At 39.4% G+C, this 15604-nt stretch overlaps 1 protein-coding gene across 19 annotated transcripts in view; it reads left to right on the plus strand.

Moving 5' to 3' along the window:
• TFDP2 (transcription factor Dp-2) overlaps positions 1-15604 on the plus strand; it is a 198596-nt gene that overhangs the window by 159926 nt on the left and 23066 nt on the right. For all 19 annotated transcript variants that reach the window (XM_055295185.2, XM_055295186.2, XM_063610686.1 and 16 more), the window contains 2 exons: positions 981-1028; positions 12418-12580. In XM_055295185.2, coding sequence (XP_055151160.1) covers positions 981-1028; positions 12418-12580 — 211 coding nt within the window. The remainder of the gene's footprint in view (positions 1-980; positions 1029-12417; positions 12581-15604) is intronic.

The raw sequence follows: 15604 nt of genomic DNA on the forward strand, positions 1-15604 counted from the left end.
ACACTGAGCAATTGAATCAATGTCCCTTCTGTTACTAATTTGTCACTTTTAGTACAAACTTCTATATGTTTCATCTTTGCCTGTAAAATACTTATACCTTTCTCCACTCTTTATCATTTTAGCACCTCATACTTCCATAAAAGAAAAATAAATAAGATAAATTACTCAAAACCTCATTTTGTTACCTTAGACGTTTTGTTACTTTAGAAGTTATTTACATGGTGGAATACTGCATTGGTGATTCTGTCATATGTGAATTTGAGCAAGCAGATGGTAAATCTTAGTTCAGTAAGAATCTCCTTGCTTCAAGGATATTAAGTGAATTAATAATCCTGGCAAAGTGCTTTAATATGTATACATATTAATATACATAAATACATGCCTACACACATGTACAAACACAAATTCATTAAAGACAGAAGAGTTTTGTATATGCATACTTTTCCATTAATCAAATGAGCTGAAATGACAGAATTACCTGTAATCCTATGGGCGTTATTCAATCCTTATGAACATTCTTATGTAGATCTAAGGTTACCCTGGATTTCTCTATAGCCTTGAAAGATTATAACATGAAAGCCAAGGCTGTGCCAGCAGTGTTAGCCCACTTTGGAAATGACCAGGGTCTGGATGTTTTCAGCCTCATTTGTGCTTTATATTGGAGGTGGCAGGAGTGTCTGGTGTTTTTATAGTCAGTATGTCGCAGAGTGAAGACAATTTTTCTCTATCTTGTTTGCAAGTCTGCAGTGTTTTCCTCTCTAACTATTCATTGAGCTCTTTTCAACTTATGATTATTATGTTGTGATATCTTGTTCACATGATAAAATTAAGATTTATTTTATGTACCTATCTTTTGTATTTGTTAGTTTTAGTCTTTGAATATATTCAGTGTATAATTTTAGACGTTATAATAAAGTATTAATGAAATTAAATTGTATTTAAGTATGTATTGTTTTTATGCTATCTTTTTTCCTTTTTAGTGATAGAAAACGGGCTAGAAAATTTATAGACTCTGATTTTTCAGAAAGGTGAGTATAAGTCTAACTATTTTGTTTGGAAGATTCAGCTATATAGAGTGGCTGTTGGCGTTGCCACTGCTCTGGTTTAATGCGATGTTTTTCTTCATGTAACTTTAACTTCTTTCAGTTTTTGCCATTATTTCATTCTGCATTGAGTGCCCCAGTTCACTCATAGTATCTGTATGGTTTCAGTAGAAATTACCCTGTGAGCAGATTGACTATTGGTAGTATGTCCTTTAGTCTCTCCCCTCTTTCCATCTGGGAAATGAAGAGGTCTATCAAGGTGAATACTCCACATTACCCTAACGTGCCCAAACTTTAACAATTTTTTTCTTTTTTCTTTTTTCTTTTTTTTTGAGATGGAGTCTTGCTTTGTCACCCAGGCTGGAGTGCAGTGGCGTGATCTCGGCTTACTGCAACCTCTGCCTCCCAGGTTCGAGCAATTCTCCTGCCTCAGCCTCCCGAATAGCTGGGATTACAGGCGCACACCACCATGCCTGGCTAATTTTTGTACTTTTATTAGAGACGGTGTTTTGCCATGTTGGCCAAGCTGGTCTCGAACTCCTGACCTCGTGATCCACCTTCCTCAGCTTCCCAAAGTGCTGGGATTACAGGCGTGAGCCACCACACCCGGCTAAGTTTTTCTTAAAACATTTATAAATCATAACAAACTTGCTTGTTTCTTAAGCAATATGTTTGGCATAAGGAAAGTTCATGTTATCTTAGAATATTAGGACAGTGGCTTCTCCATTCTAGCGGTGCATCAGAATCACTTGTAGTTTGTTAAGTAAAAAATAAATGCCTACCACGTCAGAAACTCCTACATTTTCTAATATGCTATCTCTGATTTGCTGTGCCCTGAGAAACTAGATGGCCAAATGTGTTAGAATTCAGTCTAAAATGAAAGTGACTAGGTTCTGAGTGAGAACCATGGGAATATGTATAAAGGATGTGTGTTTTCTTGCCCTGACACTAGTGCTGTTTCAGTTCCTTCGTGGCTTTTGTTGCTTGCTTCTTGGTCCTAATCGTTTTCAACAGATACAATCACTTCTGAGGAGCTGCTGTATCATAGAAATGAAATGTTCTTTACTCTCTAATGGAAAGTCCTCTTTCCAATTCAAACTGGTCTTTACTGGTGTTTATCCTTCGAAAGGGCAACAGAACAAGTTCTTGCACAGAGGTATTTAGCAATGTTTAAGGCCTTAAAATGAAACTATTTATCAGTTATGATTGGTGGCACCTCTGCACTGCAAACAGTACAAAAACCAAGATTCTCTTTATTCTCCTTTGTAAGTAAGAATTCTAAAGATCTGTAAGTGAGAACACATAAAAGTGTTAGGTTAAATTTATAGTATAGCCATTGGTTCAACTTTCTCTTTCTACATTTGGTTCAGTGGCTTTTCTTCCTAGCATTTTTTTTTTTTTTTTTTTTTTTTGAGACGGAGTCTCGCTCTGTCGCCCAGGCTGGAGTGCAGTGGCGCGATCTCGGCTCACTGCAAGCTCCGCCTCCCGGGTTCACGCCATTCTCCTGCCTCAGCCTCTCTGAGTAGCTGGGAGTACAGGCGCCCGCCACCACGCCCGGCTAATTTTTTGTATTTTTTTTTTTTTTTTTTTTTTGAGACGGAGCCTGGCTCTGTCGCCCAGGCTGGAGTGCAGTGGCGCAATCTCGGCTCACTGCAAGCTCCGCCTCCCGGGTTCACGCCATTCTCCTGCCTCAGCCTCTCCGAGTAGCTGGGACTACAGGCGCCCGCCACCACGCCCGGCTAATTTTTTTGTATTTTTATTAGAGACGGGGTTTCACCGTGGTCTCGATCTCCTGACCTCGTGATCCGCCCGCCTCGGCCTCCCAAAGTGCTGGGATTACAAGCGTGAGCCACCGCGCCCGGCAAATTTTTTGTATTTTTAGTAGAGACGGGGTTTCACCGTGGTCTCGATCTCCTGACCTCGTGATCCGCCCGCCTCGGCCTCCCAAAGTGCTGGGATTACAAGCGTGAGCCACCGCGCCCGGCCCCTAGCATTTTTTTTATCCTTCTTTAAAAAGTTTTGAATATAACTTTTCTGTAATGTATCCCCACCACACCTCTGTCAAACCACGAAGATTGCTACATGTATTTTTCTTTATTCCTTGTTCTAAATGAGTAAGATTTAGCACAGTGGTGTTTCATTTTTTTCTTTATGCTCATTTCTTTCCTTTCTTTATGCTTATTTTTCTTTCCTTTCTTTCTTTCTTTTTTTTTTTTTGAGATGGAGTCTTCCTCTGTCTCCCAAGCTAGAGTGCAATGGCTTGATCTCAGCTCACTGCAACCTCCACCTTCTGGGTTCAAGTGATTCTCCTGTCTCAGCCTCCAGAATAGTTGAAATTAGAGGCGTGTGCCACCATGCCAGGCTAATTTTTTGTATTTTTAGTAGAGACGGTTTTTCACCTTGTTAGACTCTGACTAAAAAAAAAAAAAAAAAACACACACACACAAACTTGACAGCAAACATTACATTTAGTAGTGAATAAAAAGCTTTCAACTTGGCATAAGAAACAAGGAGGATCCCTAGTTAATCACCACCTCTATTCAGTATTGTAGTAGAAATTCTTGCTAGTGCAGTAAGCCAAGAAACAAAATGGAAAGCCTTAATAAAAGAATTGTAAATGAAGAAATAAAATGGCACTATTTGCAGATGATGTGATTGTATCCCAAGAAAAAACAAAAGAATCTACAGACAAATTATGAGAAAAATGAATTTAGCAAGGTTGCCGGATATAAGGGCATATAAAAATGAACAGAATTTTTTTATTCTAGCAAAAAATAGTAACAGGCCAGTAAACATGAAAAAGTGCTTATCAGCATTAATCATTAGAAAAATGCAAATGAAAACCACAGTGCAATACCACTTTACATCCATCAGAATGGCTACAATGAAAAGGATAGACAGTGCTAAGTTTGGCAAGGATATGAAGCATCTAGAATGCTCATACACTGCTGATGGCAGGATAAATTGGTACAGTCATTTTGGGAGTTAGCAGTATCTGCTAAAGTTGAATATACACATACCCGTAACTCATCAATTCTGTTGCTTGTGTATACTCAACAGAAATTTGTGCACACATTCACCAAAAATGTGTACAAGAAAGTTTATAGAAACACTATTAGCCTCCAACTAGAAACAAACAAATGCCCATCTGCAGAATGGATGAATGAATTGCAACGTATTCATACAATGAATGAAATACAGTCACATGAAAAGTGTGAATGAATCTCTCAAATAGTGTTGTCAGATACAAAAGGGTACATACTATATGATTTTAATTTAAAGTTCAAAATAGGTAAAACTATAATAGAAGTCATGGTAAGAGATATTCTTTAGGTGTTGGGTTTGGGTGGAACTGTAACTAGAAGGAGACACTTAACACAGATGGTTTGCGTACTTTATGTGTTATGTACGTCAATGAAAATTTACCTTTGGAAACTCAGGGAGAAGTTAAACACTGTAGCCAGGTAACTCTCAACTTCTAGGCTGTAAGCCACTAGGTGATGGGACAGGACTACATAAGAAGAAAAGGAAAGTTTTCTTCCTCATGTTGTGGGCTCCTGTGGTGTTTTTCTACCCATCTTTTATAGACTAAGCTCAGACTAAGGAGTGGAATTGCTGGGTCATACAGTTATTCTTTGTTTAGCCCTGTTGAGTATGGCTAGACTGTTTTCCAAAGTGGCTGTACCGTTTTACATTCCCATAAGCAATGTATGAGTATTCCAGTTTCTCCACGTTTTTGCTAACACTTCTTGAGAAATGGTACCTCATTAATAAAAATTAAAGCATTTTGATTTGCATTATTTGTATATTCTAGATGGAAATCCCTTATTAAATACATGATTTGCAGAGTTTTTCTCCAATCTGTGAATTGACCTTTCACATTCTTAATGGTGTCTTTTGAGGCACAAATGTTTTTAATTTTGATGTTTAATTAATTTATTTTTTTCTTGTGTTACTTATGCTTTTGTGTCATATATCTAAAACATCTTTGCCTAATCCACGGTCACAAAGACTTAACACCTACGTTTTCTTCTAAGAGTTTGATAGGTTTAGCTCTTACATTTAGGTCTTTGCTTTGAGTTAATTTTTATTAAGGTTAATTTGTCAAATATAACCCAGAAGCATATAGAAAATCTATGAAGAAAAAATAGGTGTTTTTTGTTTTTTGTTTTTTTTTTTTTTTTGAGACAGCGTCTTGCTCTGCCTCCCAGGCTGGAGTGCAGTGGTGCAATCATGGCTCACTACAGCCTCGACCTCCTAGGCACAAGCAATCCTCCTGCCTCAGCCTCCTGAGTAGCTGGCATACATCACCACACCTGGCTATTTTTACATTTTTTGTAGAGATGAGGTCTCACTAATGTTGCCCAGCATGGTCTTGAAATGCTGGGCTCAGGCAATCTGCCTGCCTCGGCCTCCCAAAGTGCTAGGATTATAGGCTTGAGCCACTGTGCTTGGCCAAAATAGGGATTTTTGACATTTATTTTTTATAACATTTTTACAGTTATTTTTTCAAACAAGCCTGGGTTTATTATTTAAAATTATTAGCTAAATTAGAAAAGTAAACTTTTATTTTAATCCTCATTTTCTAATGGTGAAATAAGCATCCTAAACTATTTTTTTCAAGAAAAGACATACCTTTTCTGAAGGTGGCAGCAGTAGTAGTTAACCAGATGTGACAATGGAAGTAACTTAAAGAATGAAGAACAGGCTACTCTGGGCACATTACCTATGGGGTAGTCCTGCTCCACAAGGAGCAATGTAAAAAAAAAAGAAGAAGAACAGTAAAATGAATACAATAGAGTTTGTATTAGTTTTGCTCGGAAACATGACCTCCTCATATTGAATTTGGTTTTGTAGCCATAATTGATGATGAAATACATAACATAATACATAAACTACAGCATCTTATTTGCAGAAATACACTGGCTAATGAAGCCACGAAATCATCAAAACTTAGCATAAAAGACAACAAAACATAAGTCAGTTCAAAACCAAAAGAACCATGGAGAAATAATAAATTGTTGGGCAACTATCACCACTATCCATCTCCAGAACTTTTTCATCATCCCGTATTGAAACTCTGTCCCCATGAAGCAACAACACTACATTTCCCACTCCCCCACAGTACCTCTGTTCTACTTTCTATGATTTTGACTATAATTTGATTTCATATAAGTGGAATCATACAATATCTTTTTTTTTTTTTTTTGAGACGGAGTCTCGCTGTGTCGCCAGGTGTGTACAGTGGTGTGATCTCGGCTCACTACAACCTCCGCCTCCCGGGTTCAAGCACTTCTCCTGCCTCAGCCTCCCAAGTAGCTGAGACTACAGGCGTGCACCACCATGCCAGCTAATTTTTGTGTTTTTAGTAAACGGGGTTTCACCACGTTGGCCAGGATGGTCTTGATCTCTTGACCTCGTGATCCACCCACCTCGGCCTCCCAAAGTGCTGGGATTACAGGTGTGAGCCACCACGCCCAGCCCAATATTTATCTTTTTATGTCTGGCTTATGTCACTTATGTCTTCATGGTTCATCTGCACTTGATCTTAGCCAAAAGGCCGAGAAGCGATTCATGGTTCATCTGTAGTGTAGCATGTATCAGAATTTTATTCCTTTTTAAGGCTGTATATATTTCATTATATGTATATACCACATTTTATCTGTTTATCTATTGGTGGGCAGTTGGGTTGCTTCCACATTTTAACTATTGTGAATAATGGTGCTATGAACATGGGTGTACAAATATCTGTTGAGTTCCTACTTTCAGATTCATCTGGGTATATACCCAGAAGTGGAATTACTGGATCATATGGTAATTCTATGTTTACTTTTTTGAGAAATTGCCATATTGTTTTCCACAGTGGCTGTATCATTTTATGTTTCCACCAGCAGTGCATAATGGGTGCAGTTTCTCTACATCCTCTCCAACACTTTCTTTTTTTTTTTGAGACGGAGTCTCGCTCTGTCGCCCAGGCTGGAGTGCAGTGGCGCAATCTCGGCTCACTGCAAGCTCCGCCTTCTGGGTTCACGCCATTCTCCTGCCTCAGCCTCTCTGAGTAGCTGGGACTACAGGCGCCCGCCACCACGCCCGGCTAATTTTTTGTATTTTTAGTAGAGATAGGGTTTCACCGTGGTCTCGATCTCCTGACCTCGTGATCCGCCCGCCTCGGCCTCCCAAAGTGCTGGGATTACAAGCGTGAGCCACCGCGCCCGGCCCTCTCCAACACTTTCTCATTTTCAGTTTTTGTTTTTTTAGTAGCCGTTCTAATGGGTATGAAGTGGCATCTCATTATGGTTTTGATTTACATTTCTTTAATGATGAGTGATGCTGAGCATCTTTTCATGTACTTTTTGGCCATTTGTATATCTTCTTTGGATAAATTACTGTTAAGTCTTCTGCCCTTTTTTTTTTTTTTCTTGAGACAGTCTCACTCCCAGGCTGGCGTGCGGTGGCGTGAACTGCAACCTCCGCCTCCCAGGTTCAAGTGATTCTCATGCCTCAGCCTCCCGAGTAGCTAGGATTACAGATGTGTACCACCACGCCCAGCTAATGTTTGTATTTTTTTGTGGAGATGGGGTTTCACCATGTTGGCCAGGCTGGTCTCGAACTCCTGACCTCAAGTGATCCACTTGCCTTGGCCTCCGAAAGTGCTGGGATCACAGGCACGAGCCACTGCACCTGGCCCTTTGCCCATTTTTGAATTGAGTTGTTTGGTTTTTTGTTGTTGTAGTTCTTTATATAGCCTTTTGCCTTTTAGTGTTCTTTAACTAGAGACATTTTTTGCTTAACTTTCAAAGTGGCTTACTGGATTGGTTGCAGGACCAAATCTTTCATCTGTGTATGGCAGGTGTTGACTCTTTTAACCTCCTTTGTTGAATTTTAATGTTGATGTTAATTGAGTTTTGGCATGATATCCTATCATCCTTCCAAATAATAAGCTTAATTTCTTGATTCTGCCATTGTTGAATAGTGCCCTTTGGTTTTATATTGCTTATGAAAATTCTAGCAGCTCATGAAGGGGATAAAATCACTTGTAGTGTACCATATGTTATATGCATTTCATCCTCACAACTTGGGAGATGGGTATTCTGCATTTTGCAGATGAAGGACTGTGGATCAGAGTTAAATCGAGTAAACTGCTCAAAATATGTATCTGATAGTTTACTAATGTTGATATTTAAGCAAGTTTTCTTCAAGTCTATTATCAATTTATGCACTGAACTGATTTTATAAAACTCTTACATGTAGGCTTGTATCTGCATTTCAAGAGTATAGCCATCACTATTTCATAATAGTTGTTAAAATTGTAGTTGTTCCTACTTAAGGACTATGTTTAGTTTCTTCCTTTAAATATTATCCAGGTATGACTACAAATATTATCCAGGTATGACTATAGAGAGCCAATTAGCCAAGTGATTGCCCAAAACCACTCTATCTTATTGCTGCCTTTAACAAAAAGACCAAGAATTGGATGAAAAACAACCCTGCTTCACTCCTGGCTTTTCAAAAGTATGTAACTGTCTGACCCGAAGGTAGTGAGTTATCTCAATTGATTGTTCACAATCAGTTGAACACAGATCGAACTCCTTGTTCTACACTTTACCCCCTACTTAAGTAGGGGGTAAAGACTACTTGAGTAGTCTTTAAAAAAAAAAAAAAGAAGAAAAAAGCATGTAACCACCAAGTTGAGAAATTTATTTACTTTAAGCCATTAACCAGTTCTTTTCCTGGCTATATAATCCCCTACACAACATTATTGCTGCCCAATAGAAATTTTAAAAGAAAATAAATATCTGAAGTTAATTTTAATATTTTTAATTTAATCCAGTATATCCAGAATATTGTATTTCAGTGTGTAATTAAATATAAAAATCACTAGTGAGGTATTTTACATTCATTCCTTATATTAAGTATTTAAAATCCAGTGTGTTAAACTTACGACATATCTCAGTTCACACTTCCCACATTTCAAGTACTCAGTAGCCACACGTGAGTCATGCCGAGGGGTATTGGACAGTGCTGATTAGGAGGTTTAAAATGCAACTCATAAATTTAATTCATCTCTTCGATCTCAGTAAATGACCCTTCTTTCTAGAGGTCATTCTACTATTCCTTTCTTCCTTACCCTCCACTTCAGACAATTTTATTGATTTTTTTGTCTTTTAAAATTTTGTAAATCCATCTTTTTGTCTCCTGCCCTACCACAGCCCCGGTTTGGGGATTCATATTCTCTTACCTGGACTATTGCAATACCCTCTCAATTGGTCTTTGTGTCTCTGCTTTTGCCTCATAAATTTCACTTCTACTGTTACTAATTCTGATTCCAAAATCTGCTTTGCAGTGAGAATGTCTGCCTAACTGAAAATCTCACCATTCTACTCCACTACTTAATACCATTCAATATATTTTAGTGATTTCACATTATTTCAAATAAGTAGTCTGTGAGGTAAGATACCTGTGCTATCCTATACTATCACAAGGGATGCATACACAACTCTTTGGGAATGTAGGAAAAGGAAAGTAGATATCCTTTTCTCATATTCCTTTTAAAACTGCATGTTTAGTATCTGTTTCTATGTACATAACATAGAGCATGTAAATTATTGATCAATAAATATATTCACAGTCCCACATCACTTAATGAGGGGCTGTGTTCTGAGAAAGGCCTCGTTAGGCGATTTCATCGTTGTGTGAACATCATCAAGTGTACTTAACCAAACCCAGGGTGGTGTAGCCTGCTACACACTTAGGTACTTGGTATAGCCTATTGCCCTGAGGCTACAAACCTGCACAGCATGTTACTGGTTTGAATACTATAGGTCATTGTAACACAGTGATAAGTATTTGTGTATTTAAACATACCTAAACATAGAAAAGGTAGAGTAAAAATACCTTGTAAAAGATTTTTTTTTAATGATACACCTTTATAGGGCACTTTTCATGAATGAAGCTTGCAGGACTGGAAGTTGCTCTGGGTGAGTCAGTGACTGGTGAGTGAATGTGAAGGCCTAGGACTTTACTGCACACTACTTTAGACTTTATAATCACTGTATACTTAGGCTATAGTAGTTTATTTTAAAAAGATTTTTTCTTCTTCAATAATAAGTTAACCTTACCTTACTATAACTTTTTTACTTTATAAACTTTTTAATGTTCTCAAACTGTTTTACTCTTGTAGTAACACTTGACTTAAAACATAGACAATATTGGCCAGGAGCAGTGGCTCACATCTGTAATCCCAGCACTTTGGGAGGCCAAGGCGGATGGATCACTTGAGGTCAGGCGTTCGAGACTAGCCTGACCAACATGGTGAAACCCCATCTCTACTAAAACTACAAAAATTAGCCAGTCATGGGGGTAGGCGCCTGTAATGCCAGCTACTCGGGAGGCTGAAGCAGGAGAATCGCTTGAACCCGGTATTCTCAGTGAGCTGAGATCGTACCACTGCACTCCAGCCTAGGGGATAGAGTGAGACTCTTTCTCAAAAAAAAAAAAAAAAAAAAAACCACAAACATATTAATGGGTCCAAAAATACACTTAGATAGAATGAATAATATCTAGTATTTGGTAGTACAATAGGTTGCTGTAGTTAACAACGATTGTATATTTTAAGTAACTAGAGGAATGGAATTGGAATGTTCCTAATACAAAGAAACAATAAAGGCTTGAGATGATGGATACCCCAATTACCCTGATTGATCATTACACATTGTACAGCTGTACAAAAATATTTTCTTTATATCCTTATTCCATAAGCTTTTTTGTTTGTTTTTTAATTTCTTTTTTTTTTTTTTTTTTTTTTTTTTTTTTACTTTTGAAACTTTTTTGTTGAACCCTGAGACGTGGCTGGGCAGGGTGGCTGACACTTATAACCCAACACTTTGGGAAGCTGAGATGGGAGGGATCACTTGAGGTCAGGAGTTCAAGAGTAGCCTGGGCAACATAACGAGACCCTGTCTGTACAAAAAAGAAAAGAAATTAGCCAGGCATGGTGACATGCACCTGTAATTCTAACTACTTGGAAGGCTGAGGTGGAAGGATCACTTGAGCACAGGAGGTTTAGGCTGCAGTGAGCCATGGTGGCACCACTGCACTCTAGCCCGGGCAACAGAGTGAGACCCTGAATCCAAAAAAAAAACCCCAAAACAGAAAACTGAGACAGAGGGCCGGGCGCAGTGGCTCACGCCTGTAATCCCAGCACTTTGGGGGGCCGAGGCAGGCGGATCACCTGAGGTCAGGAGTTGTAGAACAGCCTGGCCAACATGATGAAACCCCATCTCTACTAAAAATACAAAAATTAGCCAGGTGTGGTGGCACACACCTGTAATCTCAGCTACTCGGGAGGCTGAGGCAGGAGAATCACTTGAACCTGGGAGGTGGAGGTTGCAGTGAGCTGAGATCACGCCACTGCACTCCAGCCTAGGGGATAGAGTGAGACTCTCTCCAAAAAAGAAAACTGAGACACACTATCCTAGGCCTACAGGGGGGTCAAGATCATCAATATTACTGTCCTCCACCTCCACATCTTGTCCCACTGGAAGGTCTTCAGGGGCAGTAACATACATGGAGCTGTCATCTCCTGTGATAACAGTGCGTTCTTCTGGATACCTCCTGAAGGATTGCCTGAGGCTTTTTACAGTTAACTTTAATTTATAATTTGAAGAAGTACGCTCTAAAGTAATGATGAAAAGTGTACTTTAGTAAATACAGAAACCAGTAACATAGTCATTTATTATCATTATCAAGTATTATGTACTGTCCATAATTGCATGTGCTAGACTTTTACAGGACTGGCAGAGCAGTAGGTTTGTTTGCCAGCATCACCACAAACATGTGAGTAATGCATTATTACTCACATTAACCATTACAGTGGTTACTACATCACTAGGCAATGAGAATTTTTCAGCTCCATTGTAGTCTGATTGGACTACTGTTGTATATGCGACCCATCATTGACTGAAATGTCCTTATGTGGCAAATGACTGTAGTTTTAATTTCAATAAAAAACTATAATCTACACAGAATAGGAAAAGATAAGTATGTTAGCTGTACAAGGGCAGAGTTTTTGTGTTTTTTCACTGACTTATTCTCAGTGTCAATAACAGTATCTGGCATAGAATAGTAACTGGTCAATAAATATTTGTCAAATAAATAAATGCTGTGCATAGAAAAACACTCTATACTTTATTAGGCCTTTAAGGCAAAAAGTAAGTTTAAATAAACATTTTCTTATCTCTATTCAATTTAAATTTTTGACACCTGAAGTAAAACTTAAATTACTGTCTTCTTGCATTATCTTACAGAGATTTGTAAAGAAAGTCTCTAATATGTATAATGGAGTAAAAAAAAAAAAAACTTTTTTCCCTTCTAGTAAACGAAGCAAAAAAGGAGATAAAAATGGGAAAGGCTTGAGACACTTTTCAATGAAAGTGTGTGAGAAAGTTCAACGAAAAGGTACAACATCGTACAATGAAGTCGCTGATGAGCTGGTATCAGAGTTCACCAATTCAAATAACCATTTGGCTGCTGATTCGGTAGGTAAATCATGAACCTGACATTGATTTTGATGGATGATGCTACCTCTTTGTGTTATCTTTGTTATAGATTTGAGGAATCACGACTATACTTGAGGGTTTCATCCTTTATTTTGGGGGATTTTTTTGTTGTTGAGTTTTATTTTGGAGGGATTTTTTTTTTTTTTTTTTTTTAGGCAGAACCTTGCTCTGTTGCCCAGGCTGGAGTTCAGTGGCGTGATCTCGGCTCACTGCAACCTCTGCCTCCCAAGTTCAAGCTATTCTTGTGACTCAGCCTCCTACGTAGCTGGGATTACAGGCGCACACCACCATTCCCAGCTAATTTTTATATTTTTAGTAGAGACAGTGTTTCACCATGTTGGCCAGGGCTGGTCTCAAACTCCTGACCTCAGGTGATCCACCTGCCTTGGCCTTCCAAAGTGCTGGGATTATAGGTGTGAGCCACTGTACCTGGCCTTAGTTGTTTTTTTTTTGTTTTTTTTTTTAACATTTAAAAAATATTTGGCCAGGCGCGGTGGCTCACACCTGTAATCCCAGCACTTTGGGAGTCTGAGGTGGGCGGATCACGAGGTCAGGAGATCGAGACCATCCTGGCTAACACTGTGAAACCCTGTCTCTACTAAAAATACAAAAAAGTAGCCAGGCATGGTGGCACGTGCCTGTAATCCCAGCTACTCAGGAGGCTGAGGCAGGAGAATTACTTGAACCTGGGAGGCAGAGGTTGCAGTAAGCCGAGATCGCACCACTGCACTTCAGCCTGGGCAACAGAGCGAGACTCCATCTCAAAAAAAAAAATTTGGTCACCTATCCAATAATTTTTTATTGTTTCTGAATCTTATTGTTTCTTCAATGTCTAAGTCAACAAGAAAATTTTATTTTATTTTATTTTTTTTTTTTTTGAGACGGAGTCTTGCTCTGTCTCCCAGGCAGGAGTGCAATGGCGCAATCTCGGCTCACTGCAAGCTCCGCCTCCCGGGTTCATGCCATTCTCCTGCCTCAGCCTCCCAAGTAGCTGGGACTACAGGCGCCTGCCAACACGTCCGGCTAATTTTTTGTATTTTTAGTAGAGATGGGGTTTCACTGTGTTAGCCAGGATGGTCTCGGTCTCCTGACCTCGTGATCCGCCTGCCTCGGCCTCCCAAAGTGCTGGGATTACAGGCTTGAGCCACCGCGCCCGGCCGAAAATTTTATTTTTAATTGGAAAGGGAATACATAAATATGTTTATAAAAAAATCAGTTGTCCGGCAGAGTCTCAAATAAATGGAGTACAGTGGTGCAATTTCGGCTCAACGAAACCTCTGCTTCCCAGGTTTAAGTGATGCTTGTGCCTCAGCATCCTGAGTAGCTGGGACCAAAAATGGCAAGGCTCTGCCTCTACAGAAAAAAAATTCTTTTATCTTTTTTTTTTTTTTTTTGATATAGGGTCTCACTATGTTGCCCAGGCTGATTTTGAACTCCTTGACTCAAGTGATCCTCCAGCCTCAGCCTCCCAAAGTGCTGGAATTACAGGCATGAGCCACCATGCCTGACCTCTACAAAAAGTTTTTTTTTGAATTAGCCAGGTGCCGTGGCACAAACCTGTAGTCCCAGCTACTCCAGAGGCTGAGGAGGATTGCTTGAGCCCAGGAATTCAATCATGCCACTGCATTCCAGCCTGGGAGGCAAAGCAAGACTTTGTCTCTTTAAAAAAAAAAAAAAAAATATATATATATATATATGGCTATGACTGTTTCTCTACAGCACTGATTTAGCCCTATCCTATTGATTCTGATATATTATTCTTTAGATGTTCTGTAATTTTGGTTTTAATTTGTTTGACCTAAAAATTGCCTTAGAAAGAGTTCTTACAGTTCCAAGTTTTATTTGTTGCTTTAAAGTTTTACTTTTATTACTTAATTTGTCCAGAGAATATGATTTGAGCTATTTCCCTTTTTTTTTGTATTACATTGAGATTTTCCTTGGGAGCCATTATATGGTGATTTTCTTTTCATGTTCTCTAGGCACTTGAAAAAAAAAAGTATATAGCATTCTGTTTCTGAGTGAAAGCCATGGTTCTCACAATGATCTGCAAGCCCCTGTGTGATCTTGCCCACCACTACCTCACTAATCTCGTCTTCTGCTATGCACTTTCTCATTTACTACCCTCCAGCCACATGTCACTATGCTCCAGCTATATGTTTTGTCCCTGATCAGGCCATTACACTTGCTGTTTCCTTTGCCTAGAGCAGTCTTTGCTAGGTATTCATATGGCTTCTCTCTCCCTGCCTTGTGATCTTCACTCACCTGTCACCACAATGAAGCATTTCTTCTTAGCACTTTTCAGTATCTAAAATACATTTTTTTTTTTTTTTTTTTTTGAGACGGAGTCTCGCTCTGTCGCCCAGGCTGGAGTGCAGTGGCGCGTTCTCGGCTCACTGCAAGCTCCACCTCCCGGGTTCACGCCATTCTCCTGCCTCAGCCTCTCCGAGTAGCTGGGACTACAGGCGCCCGCCACCACGCCCGGCTAATTTTTTGTATTTTTAGTAGAGACGGGGTTTCACCGCGGTCTCGATCTCCTGACCTCGTGATCCGCCCGCCTCGGCCTCCCAAAGTGCTGGGATTACAAGCGTGAGCCACCGCGCCCGGCCTAAAATACATTTTTACTAATACCCTATCACCACCACCTTCCCAGGATATAAACAAAGGTTGAGTTTTTTTCTCTTTATTCACTGCTTTGTTATTTTTCTGGTAATTTAGAATGCTTGTAGTCTCAGTTCTTCAGCTGGTTACCTTTATAACTTAAGTTCCTTGAGTTACCACCTATAGACAGTATCTATTGGTTATGAAGAAAAACGTATGTTTTTTTTCTGTCTTCCATTTTTCTCTTCTACCATAGGATTCAGATTAGATATATTAGTATATTTGTTAATAATACTACCATAGGCCGGGTGCAGTGGCTTACGCCTATAATCCCAACACTTTGGGAGGCCGAGGTGGGCGGATCACAAGGTCAGGAGTTGGAGACCAGCCTGGCCAACATGATGA

The sequence above is a fragment of the Symphalangus syndactylus genome, chromosome 10 (genome assembly GCF_028878055.3).
Source record: "Symphalangus syndactylus isolate Jambi chromosome 10, NHGRI_mSymSyn1-v2.1_pri, whole genome shotgun sequence".
NCBI classification, from domain to species: Eukaryota; Metazoa; Chordata; class Mammalia; order Primates; family Hylobatidae; genus Symphalangus; species Symphalangus syndactylus.